At 36.9% G+C, this 20,967-nt stretch overlaps 1 protein-coding gene across 3 annotated transcripts in view; it reads right to left on the bottom strand.

Annotated features, from left to right (window-relative positions):
- LOC142159110 (E3 ubiquitin-protein ligase RNF31-like) overlaps positions 1 to 20,731 on the bottom strand; it is a 33,934-nt gene extending 13,203 nt beyond the window's left edge. The window contains exons 1-7 of one of the 3 annotated variants that reach the window (XM_075213716.1): positions 20,607 to 20,655; positions 17,456 to 17,553; positions 9,868 to 9,906; positions 7,730 to 7,775; positions 6,329 to 6,399; positions 4,031 to 4,201; positions 1,973 to 2,155 (exon numbers count right to left, since the gene is read on the bottom strand). In XM_075213716.1, coding sequence (XP_075069817.1) covers positions 1,973 to 2,155; positions 4,031 to 4,201; positions 6,329 to 6,399; positions 7,730 to 7,775; positions 9,868 to 9,903 — 507 coding nt within the window. In that variant the 5' untranslated portion in view covers positions 9,904 to 9,906; positions 17,456 to 17,553; positions 20,607 to 20,655. Of the gene's footprint in view, positions 1 to 1,972; positions 2,156 to 4,030; positions 4,202 to 6,328; positions 6,400 to 7,729; positions 7,776 to 9,867; positions 9,907 to 17,455; positions 17,554 to 20,606 lie in introns of those variants that run through there. The other 2 variants (XM_075213715.1, XM_075213717.1) reach the window with 2 other exon arrangements.
- Between the last annotated feature and the right edge of the window lie 236 nt (positions 20,732 to 20,967).

The following is a 20,967-nucleotide window of genomic DNA, read 5'->3' as shown; positions in this document are numbered from 1 at the left end:
AGCAGCGCATGCAGTACATGCTCGGGTAAAGGGGAGCTGGAGATTCAGTGCTGTCCCTGACCCTGCGACTGTTGTAGTTCCACCACTGCCTGCACCCACGATCATCTCAGAACATGTGCAGTGAAGCCCAAATGGGGATTCACAATGCATGCGCGGGCCAACATGCATGCTCAAAAGTGCAGACATATAGTGTTCTGCCCCTGAAAGGAGGAATATCCAAGCAGTTCTCTCCATTCCAGAACTGCTTTATTGAAAACAAGTCAGTTCAAAGCTATCATTGATGCTAAACAATTTATAGTCAAACCTCCCACAGATACCAGCCCCTGAACATAGGAGCAAAGGCATAGCTCTCATAGTATCAGGGGGTGCAACTTCTATAGGGAATGCAGCTTAGGAGGCCACGCCTACCCTGACGTGGCCCATGCGTGTATAAAAGGTTCATGGGGCCCTTACAAATTTTGCTATATATCAACCCAATACAATGGGTGTGTCTGTCTCATTTTTAAATTACCTAAAGGACGAATGAGTGGGAAAACCTGCAGACGTTTATGTGTTGGTCATATAGCTTGTCGGTAGTGCAAAACTGTTTTTTCAATATCAGTTATCTGGTTTTCGCTAAGCAAAATATGCTATGCTTGTGATGTGAGTGCATAAAACAGTAAAACAATAATTGTGTAACATTTTTTGACACTTTAGTGAAGTAAATGGAGTATTTTTTCCATTACTTCCAAAAATGATTTAATAATAGACCCAGGCTATGACAAGAAGGGCAACTTTCCTAAGGTAAGCAGGACAATCAAGTCCAGACTCTATGTACTTAAGTAAGGTCAAAGCACAAATAAACTGCACTATACCATCCCAGATGATCTCCAGTGGGACACAGAGCAGTTCTCACAAGCAGAAGCTGCCACTAAATAGACATAAATTGCCTGAGTCATTAAGGAAAGTAAGGCAAAAAAAGGAGTAAATGTTCTTTGGGACAAACCATGTTACAATGAAAGGGGTGCATATGAGTTTATTATTTTGCACATAAGTTAAATACTGGCTGTTTTTTTCATCTAGAACACAAATACTTGAAAGCTTTAATTTTACACTGAAATTTAAAACTGATCTAGAACATGCCCTTCCCCAAATATAAATCTGTCCCCACATTTTAAATTTACCTCCCCCTCCAATGCAACATGGTTTTGCCCAAGTACAAAGTTACTCCTTTTTTATGCTTTGCTCTCCTTAATGACTCAGGTCGAAAAGTTTGCCTTTCCCTTTGTAAATGTCATATTGTATGTAAGATGTTAGTAGCTGCACAGAATAATTCTTAGATGATTTAATCAATGACAGGAAAGTCATAAATCTACAGTCTACTACTATTGCTTCACCCATTGCATTGTAATAACTTATAAATAGTATAAAAAAAACTCCCTACTGTAAACTATATGGATATTAAAAGAAACCAAAGCGTTCCGTAATAAAATAAAAGCAAGAGGCTGTAGAACGTGTTTTTAGACTATTCACAGAAATCAAAGGTTACTTTTAATATGCATAATCATTTACAGTAAGTAGTTCCTTATTTTACACAAGTTTTTCTAATGACCACTGACATGATGACATCAGAACTCACCAATTATAAGGAATGAAATTATATTCCATGGTTTATAAATATATTATGTAACACTTGTGTATTGTAGGGTACAGAGGCAGTGGAGTTTGGGGAGATGTTTGAGGTTAGATGTTTGTTTTTTGTGAAGTGGGAGGAAGGTTGGTGTAAAACCATAGCAATATTATGCGACATAGGTGTACATTTATCACAGAATGTATAGGTACAATGCCAGGTACTGTTACACTGAAAGTAGGTGCTCCATCATCCTGGCTCCATGTCCAGTCTGACATCATTTACAGTTTGTGAGCAGAGCAGAGTATTGCCCTATAACATACACAAAAATGTATTTATGAATATATTATGATATTATGAAACCTGTGTGTCCAATAAGTTGAAAAACTCCATGGATTCCTCGGAGTTCCCTTCATTCTCCAGGTCCGGCTTGTTGCAGATGGGACACATGAAATAGATGATACTCTTCTCTTTGATCACAAAGGAGAAATGGCGAACGAAACACCATTCACAGAAGGAACAATGGCAGTGGGTCATCTTCACAAACTGAATGAAAACAAAATGTGGTCTTTTCAGCAATGTGTGCTCATGTACAGATGTTCCAGAGTATGCTCACTTTTATTTACTAAAGAAAAATCATTTAGATTAACCCCTCTGCAGTATCCAAGCTCATTATTTTCTTGCTCTATTATTGTGCTTTCCATTTACAACTTCAAATGTTGTCTAGTGCTGAACACACTGTATGCGGGTCTATTTAATAAAAATGGCGATAGGGATGGTTTTATATAGCCGCTTATTGCAAAGATAGAAAATCACCTATTGTCATGATTTGCTAGTAAAATATCGTCGGGGGCAGCTGAGTGACACTCAGTGATGCTGGGCAGGAGCAGTAATAGTAGACGTATGCATCACCAGTGTCCAAGGATATGTGCAAGGTTGACAATCCATTTCCTAACACACAAATACAGACTAGGGTCAATTTAATAGCAGTCAATTAACCTACTAGTATGTTTTTGGATTGTGGGAGGAAACCCACGCAAACTGCACACAGATAAGGACATGGTCGGGAATCGAACTCATGACCCCAGTGCTGTGAGACAGAAGTGCTAACCTCTAAGCCACTGTGCTGCCCTAGATCATTTGATCTCTATGGAGTAAAATAAAGTAGGTTCTACTTATATCTATCCTTGCTCATTCATCCATGTTTCTCTCCACAGTCAATCCCTTTCTCCCTAATGTTCAATGATCTCTATGCTAGTATTAGCCTCTCCTGCTGTCAAAAAAAGGGACAGAGGGGAGACGGCAAAAAAAATATGCTCATATGCACGTGGCCATACTTCTACTGTCTGAGCTTACTATTCTTCAGGCAATCCCTTACACTCTCATATGTTAAGGATTATTTTTTACCATAGCTCAAAATTTCAAATCTGTATTAAACCAGTAACAAGCAATCAGACATTTGCTTTTGTTGTCTAATTTGCACTAGACAGAAATAATCTAATTGCTGACTCTTTGCTGTGGTTTAGTCTCTGGCCTTGGGGCTTAGTAGTCCTTTAAAGATTGAAAAAAGTTTAATTTTCTCTTTTGATGAATTGGCTGTTTGGCTCACCAAAAACAACATACCTTATTTTGCCTATTTAGCAAGTCTATTCATTGAAGGTGTTTTCTCCAAATCTAATAAAGGTATAAAACTCCTCAGATAAGTCCTAGGTTTTTTTGTAATGTAAACTCATTTTTAATGCCAGAGAAGTCAGTAGAAATAATGGACTGATGAGTCATTTTAACAAAAAAAAACATTTATTTAAAAGCAAATTGGAAATGATTCTCCAATCTACCTTCACCTTTTCGCCATTTAATTTAATTACTCTATTCTAAATCTTCAGTGATCACAGTTTCTCTATAAAAAGTAATGGAATGCTTGGTCTGTACAATAAAAATGTTTTTATGAAACAAGTGGTTAAAAACTTGCAGATGTTAAATGAATAATATTAGAAGTAAGTTGAAATTGAGGCAGTATGTCAGAGTAATTGATTTTTATACAATATTTTAGTGAAGGTAAAAACACAATATTAGCCAGGACAATGTTTGCAAAATACACTGGGTTGATTTTTTTTTTTAATAGGCGAATAACTACACAGTGCTTTACTGTGTCAAATACTGTAATAAATTAACCCCTATTGTGTGGCACGTCCCCATTCACTCATTTCGACCTTTTTCTCTTTGCAGATTGTTACAAGAAGCGTGTTGTGTACCAATTGCACCGTTGGGGTGTGATATACTATGTACACATATATGTACAGTGCTATAGAATGTGTTAGTACACTGATAATATTCAATAAACAGAGATAACTGTAGAAATGTAAGTCCATTCCCTTTATAATACTCCACAGTTATGCATAATAATTCCGCAAGAGAAGTTACCTTTGAATATGGGTATTGATCACTGCATATCTGGCACGCATGGGATAGGTACTGGAGAGCAGATCTGTAGTCGGGGCTGGAAGAGACAGCTTCTCGTATGTCCTCCAGACTCCAGCAGTCATTGTTCACCGCACATAAATCCTCAAACATTTCTTGTTTCTGTTGCAACTTCTGAACAGCATTGCAAATAGAGAGGTCACAAAGAAGGTGTCATTTTCCAAAAAGTTTGTACTTTTAAAAAATTAACTCTGATTTCATGAATAATAATAATAATAATAATAATAATAATAATAATAATAATAATATAAATAACAATAATAACAAGATTGACACACAAAGGACATTTCAGCCACATAGAACACTATTGTTGTGAAATAGAGAAGACAAAGTTGATATGGAGACAGATGAAAGATTCCTCAAAAGGAGATTACTACCCAGGACTAAGAGTGTAGAGTAGCCCCTGTGCCTCCGGGAGCCGCCCTGCACTTGAAGGTGAGATGGGTCTTAAACCTGACGCTGGAAACTATTACCTGACACCCTCAAAACCACTTGCAGGGTCACACACAGGTAAAGGGGATAAGCCAGTTACCACATTTATTAATATGAAGGCCCAGTAAACTATGACCTGACAGCTGGTAAAAAGTCAGTTGTTCGGGTAAATGGTTTTCTCTATGGACAATGGCAAAAGATGTAGAGTAGTATAACCATTAAACTGTAGAAGTTAAATGTAACAAATATAAACACTTTTGTAGAACTCAAACTATGACATACAAGATAACAGCATACACAAATGAATGGAATACTGACAATACATTGGTAAAATGAAATACATGCAGCACTGCAATAGTAATAATACATATCACTGTATCCTGTGATCACCATATGTGATGGGTCTCCGGGTGCCTGTAATGATCCAGTACCAGAGATCCTTTCTCCATTCTCGGACTATGTTCACAGTGGACCTTCCTATGAGAACCTCCTTTGTATTCAGTGGAACATTCATAGGAGAGAGGTTTCAATAACCTTGCTGAACAAAAGAAAGGATCTCTGGTGGTAGACCATTCAATGGTGGATTTTAATAAGAGTGGATGAGATTTAGGGCAATAGGGGATGGGGGGGCACAGTTTCAGCCCCAACTGCCCTGATTGCGTAGCTATGGTGGGGACCTTGGTCTGGTCGGCCCAGGCTTTTAGGGGCTGGCCCTGGCACTGGGAACATTCCTAGTGGCTGGCTCTTCCTTTGGGATCTGTCTGTCCACCTCTTGTTCTTCCTCTCCTCTTCCTCTCTGTTCCTCACCTTCCCTCCTGTCTGCTCCTACCCTCACTTTCCCCTCCTCCCTCCATCCTCACCCCTCCTATTCCTCCCTTCTTCTCTCCTTCTGGCTTAGTCCTCCCCCACCATATCCTCCAAGTGGGCCAGCCCCTATCTCAACTCTTCAGCACACATGGGGCTGATCCCGTCTCCCCACTGGTCCAGTGACTGCAAAAGTCAGAGTGAGAAGATTGCCTCTCACAGCAATCACCTGCAGAGGATGTATACAGAAAAGTATGGTGGTGGTGGGTTCTTCATGTAATGTGTGTGGGGGAGGCCATTAATATAATGTTGAGTTAGTGGTATTAATGTAAAGTAGTGGGGTCAATTAATCTCAGGAGTGCTTGCACCATTTGTATGTTAACAAATCATACATAATTATAGTTAAAAATAACAGTAATTGGTTTAATGTTCTACTTTATGTACTGTAATTATTACCATTGGAAATACAATGTTACTGTAACACATGGCAGGGGGTATTAGCCATAAGGAATTACGTCTGGAGTTCTGTCAGCCTTTGAAATCAAAGCACCATATATTTCCTCAGATAGAGATAGAGAATCTCCCACATCTCAACTTCAGATCACTCCCTCCCCTGGACAGATCTTGTCCATGTTTCATTATATGTTCCATACCATTCTGTTTGTGTTTGATAATTTGAACATTGAGTTGATTATGTGGGACTTTGGATTATTTTTAGACTAAGATATATTTGGATAGGATAACTGTGCTCTATACACTGGAGGTGGCCAATACTTGATATCTGCTAAAGGCCATTATGTATCCATCCCTTTCCTTATAAATAGGGCAGGGTATGAGAACCATATACATGGATCACATTGAAAATGCAGTAGTGCATTTGACTACATCTAAATTTAAAACTAGCTTGGGGAGTTATAGCCAAGTACTCCTTACTACACTTTCTTACCACTTATACATCTATTTATGATCATGCCAAAATATAAAGAAATAAAGATAAATATTTACTTCAAGGTCATCATTTGTATTCTTCGGCGGTGTCTGCGGTACGTCGCTGTCCGTACTTATATTGAAATTATCTGTTGAAAACAAACAAGCTTGCCTCAACAACAATAACCAATATATATTTCTACTGTTGCATTTATCTAAATTCTAGTAAAATAATTTAACCGTGAGTTGAGAATATTGTAGACTAGATATGCTCTAAGATTTGGAACAGGTTCGAAATGTCATCAGTTTAAAGGCCCTGAACATATTTGCAGTACAATCATCTATGAACCCCAAGTTGAACTTGCAATTTGACAGTCACAGTGGCCGTTTACAGTTCACAGTTCGATATTCGAGATTCTCGTTCGTGGTTCAATTAAATTTTCTTTTGTACAATTATTTTTATTCGAAAACTATTTCACTTATATTTTTAAATATCGAAAAGGTATTTGAACTTTTTTTTTAATGCAAACTGTACACACTACTGGGTTTAAAATTCGAAGTTCGCGCTTGAGATTCACTGGTCGCGAAAAAAAACCCATTAAAAATGTTTCAATTTAAGCTTGAACTTGTTTGCATATGCGCTAACATGCTCCATAACTCCAACTCTATCATGGTTGAACCTGTTCGTCTTTCTTTGAATCGATGAAACATTTTAGAAAATGTGGCGAATCTTCGAATTTTTGTATTGATTCATCAAACTTTAAGAATTGCTCCACGGCCTGTACAAGCATTTCTATTGCAGACAAACATAATTGAAAAACAACCCCTATGGGTTCTGATTAAAATTGGAGTTAACGGAAACTCTGTTCCAGGTCCACCTCACAAATTTGGTATGTCTTATACAGGAAAAGACTGAAGATACTCGGCAGAATAGAATGTGGTGTGACCACTTTGTCAACGAGTAAATCAGCTGTTATTAATAATATTGTGAGATCTCAGCTAGAGGCAATATGTGTAAAGAGGTGAACACAACTTGATGACGCTTAAGCTGGCTGGGCTTGGTGATGTGGTTAGACAGGAATGGCACCTTTTATATTCATATTGTACTTGCCAAGCAATACTTTTTTAGAACCACTGACGGAACTGTCACCATTGCAGGGGGTTTGGTAGACACAGTGCTCAGTGGTTAGGTGGGCCCATAGCCACAGCATACCCTGTAAGAGCAGTATATTTCTGCCACTGGCTGTAATCTATTCACAGAGCAAACACCGTAAAGGCAATACGGGGCTTCATTGCATATGCACAGGCCCCCATGCACACTAACATATATAGAGCACGTGCTGCGGAATGACCGACGGCATGCAGTGTTCCTCCCCTGTTCAGAGCCAACTATTAAATATATTGTAGTAAGTTACCCTTTAAATGATCTGCTACAATAAACATGAACATACATGAATAACAAATCCATTATAGTTTTACCTCTGTCTATGCAGCAAAACCACAGCATACATCGATTAATGAAAATCTAAAATATGGTGATGAGATAAATGTCAGTAAATGTGTTCTCAACTGTAATGTCAACATTCAGCGAGAATTCTTGTTAGTACATACGCCTTGACTTAAAAATGCATCTATAAGCAGAGATACTTTATACGTAACAAACAGCAGAAAATGAGCAAATAGCAAATGCAATATACAATACAGGTTGTGGGAAAATGTTTCTTCTACTGTTATGTAAAAGCATATTAACTAGTATGGCATTCCTTTACCATATAACACACAAAATTTTATAAAGGTCATGAAACTGCCTGTGACAGATCACATGATCGCAGGGGGAATGATTCCTCCACCCCTGCGATCGAATCCTGGTGCCTGGCTGTCATGGTGACAGCCAGGCTGAAGACAGAATAGCGGAGACCAGCGGCGGGCCCCAGGTAAGTATGTGTTGCTCATGGGGGGGGGCCCGGGTATCACGGGGGGCCCGTACTGGACCCGATTTTTTCTGAAGGCGGCCCTGTCATTAAGATAAGCTAAATTAATAAAACTGAGGTTTAAATGTTGTGCCTATTTCTTAGTCATTCATTTGTAAAGTTGCCTGATGAAGGGGCCTCTGTGCTCTGAACGCTAGCAAATATAATAATATTTTTTTGGGTTAGCCAATAACAGTATCACTCCTATAATACTTTTGTCTTTTTTGACACAAAAGTATTTAACATAGAGAAAGAAAACAGAGAGTTGCGCAGAAGTACCTTAATAAGCATTTAATAAAAATTCATAATAAAATGTGCAGAGTGCATATAGCAAGCACACACAGCCACAATGAAGTGGTATAAACTAAATAAGCTAAGTATACACTTGTCCTTTTTGAGATGAAAAATACAAGAACTCTAATATAGGTTCAATAAGATATAGACCACATGATCTTAGTTTACAAATATGCATACATGTAAAGGAATATACTCCAATAATTTATATATCACCAGCTGGTAAAAATCATTGAAAAAATATATAAAGTTTCGTTCCTTTAAGATGTAGTAGAGAAGGTACCAAACTCTCCCTAGAGATGACTCTGAAGAAATTGGGCATATATACGAGTATATAGATCGATGTCTGTCCATGCAGTGAACTAAAGCTTCATGAAATTAGGTCCTCAGAACCATCCTTGTTATAGTCAGATGTTAATAATAGCCGGTATACGGGTATACAGTCATACGATCAGTAAGACTGAGAGTAATTTCGGATAAAGTGGGATATCTTACCCTAGCCGCGGCTACAGAAAATACTCGGATCCCGTGTGTGAAACCATAGAGCATACGTTGGACATCCAGCTGAGATATAGCTTCTTACCGCTTCAGCGGCTAACTAAAATAAACGTTCCACATACCTCCAGGATATAACCGTCCATTCCGTGGTTCCGTGATTGTGATCAACAAATGGCAAATGCTTGTCAGCGTAAGCGAGGATAAGGACTCCTTACCATGTATCTGAATCCAGGTAGTAAACAGAATCTTCGGTGCGCACCGTTAGTCCGGATCCAGACAAACAACAAACAGGCATAAAGAGTCCCACTAATATGGAAGTTGTAACCCGGTAAGAACACTCGGGGTATAGCAGGCAACAGAGAGCAAGGCGACGCGTTTCGTCTGTGAAACAGACTTTATCAAGCCATAGTATCCCATGTGGGTGTGTTGCTCTTTTTAAAGGGAGTATTTCCTCACATGATCATCTGTTGTGGTCTATGAGATCTTAAAGGTACAGATATCAGTTGTGGTCTATGAGATCTTAAAGGTACAGGTATCAATTTATACATTTAAAACAGGACATATGTATACACCCAATTTCACCAGACATATGTCTACATAACCAAAGGGTAATACCAATAGTTATAAAGGCATAGAGGGAGCCATTATACCGCTTAGAGCTCTCTAAAAATACAGATACAGAAAATCATAAAAAAAGAAAAAAAAAAGTATTTAACATTACATAGATTTTTCTGGCTAACACGGTACTGCAATAATCATTTTTAAAAATACTTTTTTTGCTACACAGATTGTGCTGTAATAGTGACCTCGCCTACTGGTTTTCTAGCGTTGTGAAAGAAAGCAATGATGACGAACCTGGAGGCAGCTATTTCCTCGGGCATCTATTTTCATGATCTGTGAAACACAAGAAAATATCACAATATAAGCTTGTCAAACACAAATACACACACACACACACACACATACACACACGTTACATTGCTGCTTCACAACAGTTCATATTTTATTATTATTATTATAAACATTTATTTATATAGCACTAACATATGCCATAGAGCTGTACAATTGGTAACCAACAGTAATAAAACAATACTGGGTAACACATACAGACGGAGAGGTAAAATGACCCTGCTCGCAAGCTTACAATCTATCTGACAATAGGCGTTTGATACATGAGGGTAAGTGCTATACATTGCATATTGGTCCATCCAGATGCAATAGTAAAAAGTGCTTAGTGAGCTACATGATCCAGCTACACAGCAGTTTTGGTCAGGGGATCAGAGGGTTGTTTGACTAGTGTGCAGTATGTATATCGAGTAGTATAGCCTGGGGAAGTTAAGAGGGTGGTTAAAGAATTTGATAAACTTGCCTGAAGAAGTGGGTATTCAGAGAACGCCTGAAGGTTAGGAGGTTAGTCTTGTTGTGCGAGGAAGGGTAATGCACAGGAATGGGAGCAGGTAATGAGCGTGGATGAAGAATGCAGATCTTATGTAAAACAGAGTTTTTGGATTGGGAAATATTTTGAGACAAGTAAAAAGATGTTGGTGCAGTTTTGTTGATGGACTTGTATGTTAGTAGAAGTATATTATATTGGATTTGGTAAAAAACAGGCAACCAATGTAGTGACTGACAGATTGGAGCAGCAATGGAAGAACACGCAAAGAAAATCAGTCTAACTGCTGTGTACCAAATAGATTGTACTGGTGAGGGTTTGGTTCATGGAAGACTAGTAAGGAGGATATTGCAATAATCAATGGGAGAGATAATGAATGCATACATGAATTAAAGTTTTTGTAGTGCTTTATGAGGGATATGTGGGTATTCTGGAAATGTTTCTTAGATGTATTAAACAGGATTTAGATACAGATCGGATGTGAAGAACAAAACATAGTTTTGAGTCAAGGATAACACCTTGACAACAAGCTTGAGGGTAGGGTTTATTGTCATGGTCTCAATAGAAACATAGATGTCTGGTACGTAGATCCTAATGGTTGGTGGGAATATCATTATCTCTGTTTTATAAAGATTGGGTTTGAGGTGGTGGGAGGATATAGAAAATGAAATGGCAGAAAGACATTCATTAATGCAGGTCAATACAGATGGTTAGAGATCCGGAGGGAATATGTAATCTTGAGTATCATACACATAGAGATGATAAAATAAAAAGATGCTTATTAGTTTTCCAAGAGAAGTGGTATAGATGGAGTACAGACTCATCCTTGTGGTACTCCAACTGATAAAGCGAAGGAACACTGAAAGGGCGACTAGATAAGTAGGTTTAGAACAAGGATGGGAAGACCTACATATTGTAGTTTGTATGAGAATAGAATGGTCAACAAAGTTATATAGCTGAGAGATCCAGGAGTATTAAAAACAACTAATGGCCTTTAGATTTAGTAATTATCAAATCATTGACCACCTTAATAAGTGTAGTCTCTGTAGAGTGTTGGTAGCCCCACTGAAAATGGTCCAACAGGTTGTTTGAGGAATTGTGAGGCAAGTGTAGGGAAATCTTTCAAAATATTAAAAACATATATGGGCATGTGTGAAAAGAGTTGAAAAGCCATGTGCTCTTAGTGTAATAATATATATATTTAATCGATCCATATGGCCATGAAATTATATTTGCTGCTTAGTATCATCAATGATCATTCAGTATTCATATTCCAACACGGAAAAATGTAAGATATCCATATTTGTTATTTCAATCATTACCAATCATTTATGTTGTAACCCATTATGGATTATATGTTACTTATTAATGCATTTTTCTCAAATCAAAACAGTCTTCTGTTGTCGATTTATATTAATGATGTCATCAATTTTAATTAGCATTAGTTATCTAAAGCATTTGCCTTTCTCTTCTGTGTTTTAATATTATTTCCCACAACGTCCAAACTAAGATATTTTAGAGATATAATACTAATATATATTAACTATGAGTACCCAGTAATTCGTATGTTGTACTAAAGAACGATGGCTTAGTGGTTAGCACTTCTGCCTCACAACACTGAGGTCATGAGTTCGATTTCCGACCATGGCTTTTTCTGTGTGGAGTTTGTATGTTCTCCCCGTGTTTGCGTGAGTTTCCTCCGGGTGCTCCGGTTTCCTCCCACACTCCAAAAACATACTAGTAGGTTAATTGACTGCTATCAAATTGACCCTAGTCTCTCTCTCTCTCTCACTCTCTCGCTCTGTCTGTGTGTGTATGTTAGGAAATTTAGACTGTAAGCTCCAATGGGGCAGGAACTGATGTGAGTGAGTTCTCTGTGCAGCGCTGCGGAATTAGTGGCACTATATAAATAAATGATGATGATGATGACGATGAAGGAACAGGGACAATTGTTGTTGGTATTAGCAGACTTCTATACGCATTCATTTTAAACAGAGACAAAGGTGTCTATTCCAACTTTCCTCCTAATAAGCTGCTCAAAGGCCAAATCCTTTTGAGAGTCAATATATTATTTTACAGAAGTCCGTTTATTGGAATATATTATCGTTTGCTCATTAGATATAAACATTCACTAATTGAATGTTTCAGCTGTTCCTGTGATTAATTACCAATGCCCTCTATTGGTATGTGCAAAACAGCTTAAAACTGTTTCTATTGGACAAGAACCATTAGAGGATATTTGCAATGCAAATAAAGAGGGAGATTCAATTTCAGACAATATCTGGCTGCGCACTTTGCCGGCAATTACGGTTGGAATCTCCACTAATTTTTCTGCGCAGCTCTATGGCATGCTAGAGAAAATGAGCGGAGATTCCTGCCATAACATCGGTGTGAGGTGTCTCCACAGACGTTCCGGAGACACCTCGCGCTGAATTGAATCTCCTCTGAAATATGAACATTTAGTAACTAAATGTTTCTGTTGTTTCGTTCATCAATTAACAGCAACCTTTATTGGTAAACATAAGGTTAGTTAGGATGAATTACCATTGCCACCTATTAGTTATGTTTTAAATTCCTTATTTCAGCCCAGCTTGTGACAGAACGGTTGTTATACACACTTGTTATTTTAAACACTAAGCACTGTTGTGGTCAGATTTCCAACTATGTGCGATATTATTATGGGTTGTATCTCTCAGCACTTTAACATTAATATTGAGTCCACTTCTAATGCTAAAACTAAGTTATTAGATTGGCAGTGTTGCCAAATTCTGCCCTGTCATATTGCAGGGAAAGATGTTTTACTTTGATCAGGAAGATGATATTTATACAGGCGCTTCTTAGCGTTCTACTGAGTGGTATTAGGCAAATTTGCCTCTATATTGGAGCTCTACTTCTGGGTTAGGGATGTCGCGGATGGACGTCCTATTCAACGTACGTTTCACCCATTGGCTTAGCCTATGGATAGACCTTGCTACAGGTCATCGTACTTATTTATAGAGGGTTCAGCCAATAAGAGCTTCTACACCTTAATTGGCAGCCCTTCTATCCTATTGACAGTTCCAATTCCACTGTCAATGTAATGCACCAGCAAAATACTTAATCTTAAGTACCAACTCTCCAAAAGGCATATATCTTTACCAATTACATTGGATTTATTGGTACAATCTCTTAGGAAAAACCATCATTACCTATGGTAAATCTTTAGTGAATAAATATATATATATATATATATATATATATATATATATATATATATATCCTACCTGATAATGGATTTTGAAACCATAATATTGTTTATTTATTTATTATTGTTTTCCATTTTCTGTCTGTTTTTTTCACTAGAAAAAGGGTGAAGTGGGGAGTGCACTAAAGCAAGCTGAACCTGAGTCCAGGAGTACTTATACTTCTTGTACTTATAGCAAAGGATAATAATCTTTCATTATTATAATAACACAATTTTATTCTCATTTGATAATAGATTACATCTATGTGAAAAATATCCTATTAACAATAATTATTGTATTTTTTTATTTTATTATATTTTTATTTCATATAGTGAATATTGACCCATGTATTATGATTGTGCTCAAACTAATTTATTATATGTACTATTACTATATTTATTATATCAATTATATTCTACTAAATTAGCCTATAAACTAAACTATCCTTGTGAAAAGTTAAAAGTTGCTATCCCTATTCTATAAACTAATATATTCTTAGAAGATCATGTACAAATTCTAGAATGTAAGCTCTCATGGGCAGGGTCCACTCTACCTATTGTCCACGTCTGTCCATTGTCTGACTCCCTTGTATGTCCTGTCATGTATTTTGCTGCGCTCTGTGTAAGCCCCCATAGCATTACTCTGTGCTACTTATGTGTATTACCTCATTTATTTGCTACTTGCTTCTGTATCTGGCACTACAGAATCTGCGGCGCATTATAAATGAATGAAACAATAAATAAATAAAAATAATAATGCAACAGTGATCTATGTGGTAGTCAGTGATCTAAGTACTATGTGCTAAACATAATGATAAAATACTATTATTATAATCTAATTGTGTCCAAATTTTTCACATGGGTTCTATCATTGGATCATTCACAATGAAGTGTTGGAGATATCTTACAATTGATCGTACTACCATTTTTGTCCACCCATCCACACAGGCCAGCAGCCAGCACACCCCAGTCAAATCAAAACAGGCATCACAAATATAAGTATCATATGCAAATGTAATTACATTACAATATTATAGCATAGCTGTAAACATTTACTGTATTTTCTAGGTAAGCATTGATAATTTATTACACAGTTATCTCACGATAATTATTAAAGCGATGTACTACATACTCATTATTAGAGTGACACAGATTGTTATACCAATAATATGGTATATTATCATATCAATTGTGTAAGGTAATTCATATAAAAAATCATTTTATAGTTGACTTTGTTCTGTAGGAGCTTAGTCCAAAAAATTTACATAGTTAGTATTTTCATTGAGACCAAATGGTAGAAGGTAATTAAATTGAAATTACAATTTAGTTTCTTTCTGCAATTGTTTTTTCATTAGATTACCACCAATTATTCCAAGTTTAATTTTTTTGAATTCTAAAAGCAATGAGTCCATAAAAACACCCACCATGGCTCTGCAGGAAGTGTCTTGCCGCAGAGGTGAGTTGTTTAAATCTTTCCTTATATGTTTGGGCATATTTAGTTGCTTGCACATGCTCTAATATGCATTGCTTTAAAATTCTTGTGGTCATGCCCACATATACTTTTTTGCAGGATCATTTTATTATATAAATTACTCCTTTGGTATTGCAATTTATATATTCCTGAATTATAGGATTTTCCCAATATTTGTCTGTAATTTGTTTTCTTCTTATATATTTGCATGCTTTGCCACCACCGCAACCATTGGATCTTTGATATGATTAGATGTTCTCTTGTATTGGACAAAATGGCTCTTTACAAGGCTGTCTCTTAGGTTGGTTGTCCTCCTCCAACTAAACGAGACTCTCTTGTCTAGAACACCTGTTAGTCCATCATCAGATAGTAAGATCATCCAATGTTTTTGCAGTAGCAATTAAGTATGTTTCCACACACTGTAGAAATCATTAATTAATTTAAATTTACTATTCTCTTTTTGTTTCTCCTCGAGATATATCAATTGGTGATGATCCCTCAATTAAACTCAATTCATCTGCTCTTTTACTTAGATAATTTGAAGGGTGGGACAATGGGGTTTTAAAACCCTCAGATAAGGGAGGGAATATTGTTTTATGGGCAACATCAATGTATAAAAAAATAAATGTATAGGCAATTGAAAGATGTCAATTGTTACAAGTTATTATTTTCAAATCAATTGGAAAATTTTAAGGAAATCTATCACAAAATTTTAAAAAAGTTTTAAGACACCCGGTACAATTATAAATCAGAGAGTGTTCCTCACACGCAGTTGTGCTAATACCAACAATAATTGTCCCTGTTCCTTAGTACAACATTGACTTATTAATTACAACTGGGCAATCATAATTAATAAATAATAGTATGTTGTACTTTCTAATATCTCTAAAAAATCTCAGTTTGGACCTTGTGAGAAATAATATTAAAACATAGAAGAGAAAGAAAAACACTTCAGATAGCTAACGCTAATTAACATTTATGACATCATTACTATACATTAACAACAGAATACTTTTTTGATTTTAATAACTATGAGTCAGTAACATACAATCCATAATTGGTTACAACATAAACGACTGGTAATGTTCGAAATACCAAATATGGCAATGTTAAGATTTTCCATGTTGGAATACATGTACAGAATGAATGAACTGTAATGATTTGAAATAACAAATGGCAATGCTGAATCCTCCAAGTTGAAATATTAATACTGAGTGAATACCTACCATACGATTAAAAGACTTACCATAATGTCTCGGCTCTAGGGACGGATTAAATATATCTTTTTTAATGTTCTAAGAGCACATATATTTTTAATATTTTCCCTTTAGTAGGTTCAGATATGTAAAATGAACTTTTCTAAATGAAATTTAATAAAGAATACATTTTATTGATAATCAGTGGACTGGAGTGCCTTGTCGTAACATTCTAGTCTTTTAGTTGATTTTCCAACAGTAAATGGTGATTTCACAGTGCAAGTAACTTCTGCTACAGTAATACCTTCCTCTCCACAGTTTTTAGCAGAGAAGGTAACCCAAAGGAGTTAATCTCAGATAATGGATCTCAATTTACTTTGTTGGAATTTCAGTCCTTCTTGGGGGAGAGAAATATTAAACACAGGAAATCTTCTGTTTACTATCCACCGTCGGAAATTGAATGTTTAAACAGAAGTTTGAAGAGAGCTTCCATACAGCTAACCTGGACAGACAAGCATGGAAAACCTTCACTACAAACTTTCTGCAAACATACTGAGGTATTAGCCATGCCTCTACCCAGATTTCGCTGGGTGAATTACTGCATGGAAGAGTAATGTATTCAAAACGGCATGTCACGTATATGCAGACTTTTCAACCCAATGCACCTTCTCCGCAGCAGACAGAGCACATGGTCATAGTGAAACAAAATAAATACAAAGCATGCACTGACTACAGACATAGAGCAAAGGATGTGAACTTTGAATGTGGTTCATTATCAGAGTGCGAGAACCTGGAATTATGCACGAAGGACAATCCAAGTTTACATTGGAACTGCAGGACCTGGAGCACAAAGGCCCGTATACCTACAAATTGTCAGATGGACGTATTTGGAACACTTCATACTTGCCACTTGCTTCTCATAGGAGAAGTGATGAGGCCGTGGATAACCCAACAGCTCTGGATAATTGTACCAAACTGGCAAGAGGTGTTACACCCGACACTGTGCCTGTAAGATGTACTGCTAGAGTTAGATAGCTGCCGGTGTGGACAAGACACTACGTAGCCTGTAACTTAGCAGGTTATGAGGAAAATGTTGTTACTTATTTACTACTCATACACTGTTTTGTTTGTATACACTGCACTTCAAATATCATACTTACTAGTTGTATGTGTAAAATGAATTTAGTTAGAATTAGATTTAGTAATGTTTAGGAAAAGGAAGTTCCATCTTCCCTGCTTCTGTTGTAAGGAGATCTTCCTGCTGAATACAACAAGTGTTGGATGTTACTGCTGGTACTTCTATCTGCATCCTGACTACAACACACCAAATGAGTCTGGCATGTGGGGAGGTTTAAGTAGCATGTAGGGAGATCTGAATGGCATGTGGGGGAAGTCTGGATGGCATCTGAGGAAGTGTGAATGCTATATGTGTGGCATGTGGGGAAATCTGAGTGGCATCTGGGGGTATATAGAATCTTTAGGCATTTTATGGAAAGTGGGGGTCTAAGTTCCTGTGGAGCATTTTGTGGCAAGTGGGGCTTCTGCGTGGCATGTTTTGTAATCTTAGAGAAAGTGAGTGGCACGTGGGAGCATTTTTGGATGAGTGATGTGGGGGTGCTGAGGTTTTTTTGGGGCTGTTTTTTAATTCTTGAAATGAAGGGTAATGTGAGACACTGGTGAAGGTTGGAGGGCAGCGCTTGAAGTATGTCTGGCTGCAATTCATGAATAATATTCAAGCCAATAAGTCACCCCATTAGGATCTCCACCCCTGACACTTTGCAATCTTGTTTGACCTGATAAACTTACAGCTCTTGAAATTTGACTGATGACAACTGTCATTTTTTTTCTTCTTTACAGAGTTTGGTCTAAGTACCAGTAATGTAAACCAAAACGAGCAGCCTCTTACCTTTGTCTATTTGTTAATAACCAATCTAGTTTTATTACTGTATTTATTCCCAATTTTAAAGCGGTACAGAGTATGTCAGTGCTATATACATTTTCAGAAATAATTTTGTAAAATCAGTAAAATCTTACTGCAGTAGCTTATAATACCCAGGAAACTATATATAATAAATACTCTGATTTCATCACAGGGTGTTCAATGGTTTCTTCCTTTATGCATACATCTTGTCTACAGGTAACTCTGGGCTAGGAGGTTTCCCTTTTTTACATAACTCTTCACAGATCTTCCAGACTTTGCCAAATCTGAGCAATAAGTTAGACAGGCATGGCAAGAACCAACAAGGCAGCCATGGCCTGTCCATCGATGTATATAAGGAGGCCTCACAAACATTGCCATTTACATTGGTTATGAAGTGTTAACATTCATTTTCCTATTTGTGTGCAATATTCCATTTACATATTTCACAATTAGTGTGAGCAGCACAGAGGTGCCCTGCTAAACCCTTGACTAATTGGTTCGTACACACCTTCCAACATTTTCAATGGCCAAGAAGGGGCCACCATGAGCGATGCTCAAGCCATTGACCCGACTCCATATATACGTATCCTGTTGTGATGCTCAATAATGCACTACATTTTTTATTCTTCACTACCTACCAGTTCTGATTTAGTATTTTCATTATAACATATAGCAAAACCCTCACCTCACGTCATCGTTAGTATGCTCAACAAGATAGAAGCAATTTTTTTTATTGCTGAAAGCAACAAGAGTATCAGTAGTTCATTGTCCTTCACCCCAAACTCACTTTATCAAGGCAAGGTGAAAATAACATTAATGACAATATATGGGAAAGATCTGAGTCTACCCTCTGGCAGAGCCTTAACTTACAATTTTAGTGCCTGAGGTGGGAAGGAATACAGCCAACCCCCCAAGCCTTCACATGAACCTAAAACATTCATAAACTGCCCCCCCTCTTTGGTGTCGCCCCTATCGGACAGCCCTAATTATGGCCCTGCCTTCTGGCCCTTGACCCAGACTATAACTCAAATGTTCCTTGTATAATCCTCAGCATAGGTACTTTCAAAGACAGGTAAAAAGCGCTTTACAATTGGGAACAAACACATTAATGAATCAATACTGGGTGATACAGACAGACTAATAATAAAACAATCAGTGGGGACACTAAGTGTCAGTAGTGCAGTAAAAGGGCTTATACAGTCAGTAAGGGCTGTAACTGAATTGTAGTAGTAAGGAAGAGGGTCCAGAGCTATTTATAACTCGGTTCTGTAATAATATAATATTCTATAGAATATTTAGTGATGATGATAATTTCATTTGTACATTCAGGAATTCTACTTGGATACACTGATTTCCCCTTTATTTGATAGACATTTTTAGTTAAAAAGCAAAACACATTGTTAATATTATTGCCCAATTACTTTAGTAATATTATTCATAGCATTCTTTGTATATGCATGCAGTGTATTGGCAAAGCTTCCACAAACTCAAGACAACATTTTCAAAAGGCAATTGAGTCACAGCAATCAACCCATATGTCTGGTTGACCTGGCACAGCAATTAGGAAATGCAGCATTAAGACAGAACAACCCTATTTAGGTATAAAGGATACACAATGCTATATAAACTAAATTTTCCTTGTTGAAACAGTCAGTTAATTAAAATGGCAAAATAATTAATAGTGTAGTGATTAATAGTCCCATAGATTGTAAGCTTACGAGCAGGGCCCTCTCACCTCTTTGTCTGTTTTACGCAGTTTGTTTATTAGTTTACTGTGTTTGTCCCCAATTGTAAATCGCTACGGAATATGTTGGCGCTATATAAATAAATGATGATGATGATGATGATAATAGTGTTTTGCATATGTTGTATGACTTAAAGTGCACTGCTTGTCATTTCTTTCCCCATAGTTTCCTTATTTTGACTACATTAGAATTTCTCAGACAGATGATCATGTTTACTCACCCTAATGTCATGGAAAGTAATTTTTGTGAGTCACAACAATACATGTTAGAAATGACCAACCTGCAATGTATTAAAGCAGTGGCCTGAGCTCTAGTTCCTTACCACAGAAACTACAGACAGTAACTAAGTCATTTCTAAGAATTTATGAAAATAACCATTATTTATGGCTATTTGTCAGCTTAATTCTGAACCGTGAGTATCTTTTAATATCTGGTTTGACATTTTCTTGCTATAGATGTTAATTCTATGAACATCAATTTTTCTATAACAAAAATGACATAAACAGATGTATAATAATAAAAATCAATAACATTAGCACATAACCCATAAGAGAATAATAGAAAGCAGAGGTTACACAGTAGCAGCATAAGAGGTCAGGAGCAGAAGATCCTTCAAACTCATTAGAGAATATAAAATACCATTACCTGACTGGTTATATTCTGTCCCTTGTTTGTGGATATAGTAGCTGTCATTTGGAAACGCTAGGAAACAATGAACATTATACAGCGTACAGTCGCTCTTGTCACTGCCAGTTCCCTCCTCCCATCTCTCACACATTCTTAGCTTTACTGACACAAGGAGCATTAATACAGTTTTGTCTACAGAAAACTTCCTGGTAAAACCAGTTCAAAGAGCAATTTGTTTAACATAATTTCTTACTTGCTGAATGTGATACATTATATTTTCTGCAAATATGCATTTATTTATCTCTATTGTTTGCGCTATCAGTGACGTTAAGTATTGCAGATTTAGATTCACGCCTCAGTACTAGTAAGAAAAATATTC

Source organism: Mixophyes fleayi, chromosome 5 (genome assembly GCF_038048845.1).
Source record: "Mixophyes fleayi isolate aMixFle1 chromosome 5, aMixFle1.hap1, whole genome shotgun sequence".
Lineage (NCBI taxonomy): Eukaryota > Metazoa > Chordata > Amphibia > Anura > Limnodynastidae > Mixophyes > Mixophyes fleayi.
The sequence above is the reverse complement of the archived record's forward strand: the minus strand, read 5'-3'. Positions and strand labels throughout refer to the sequence as shown.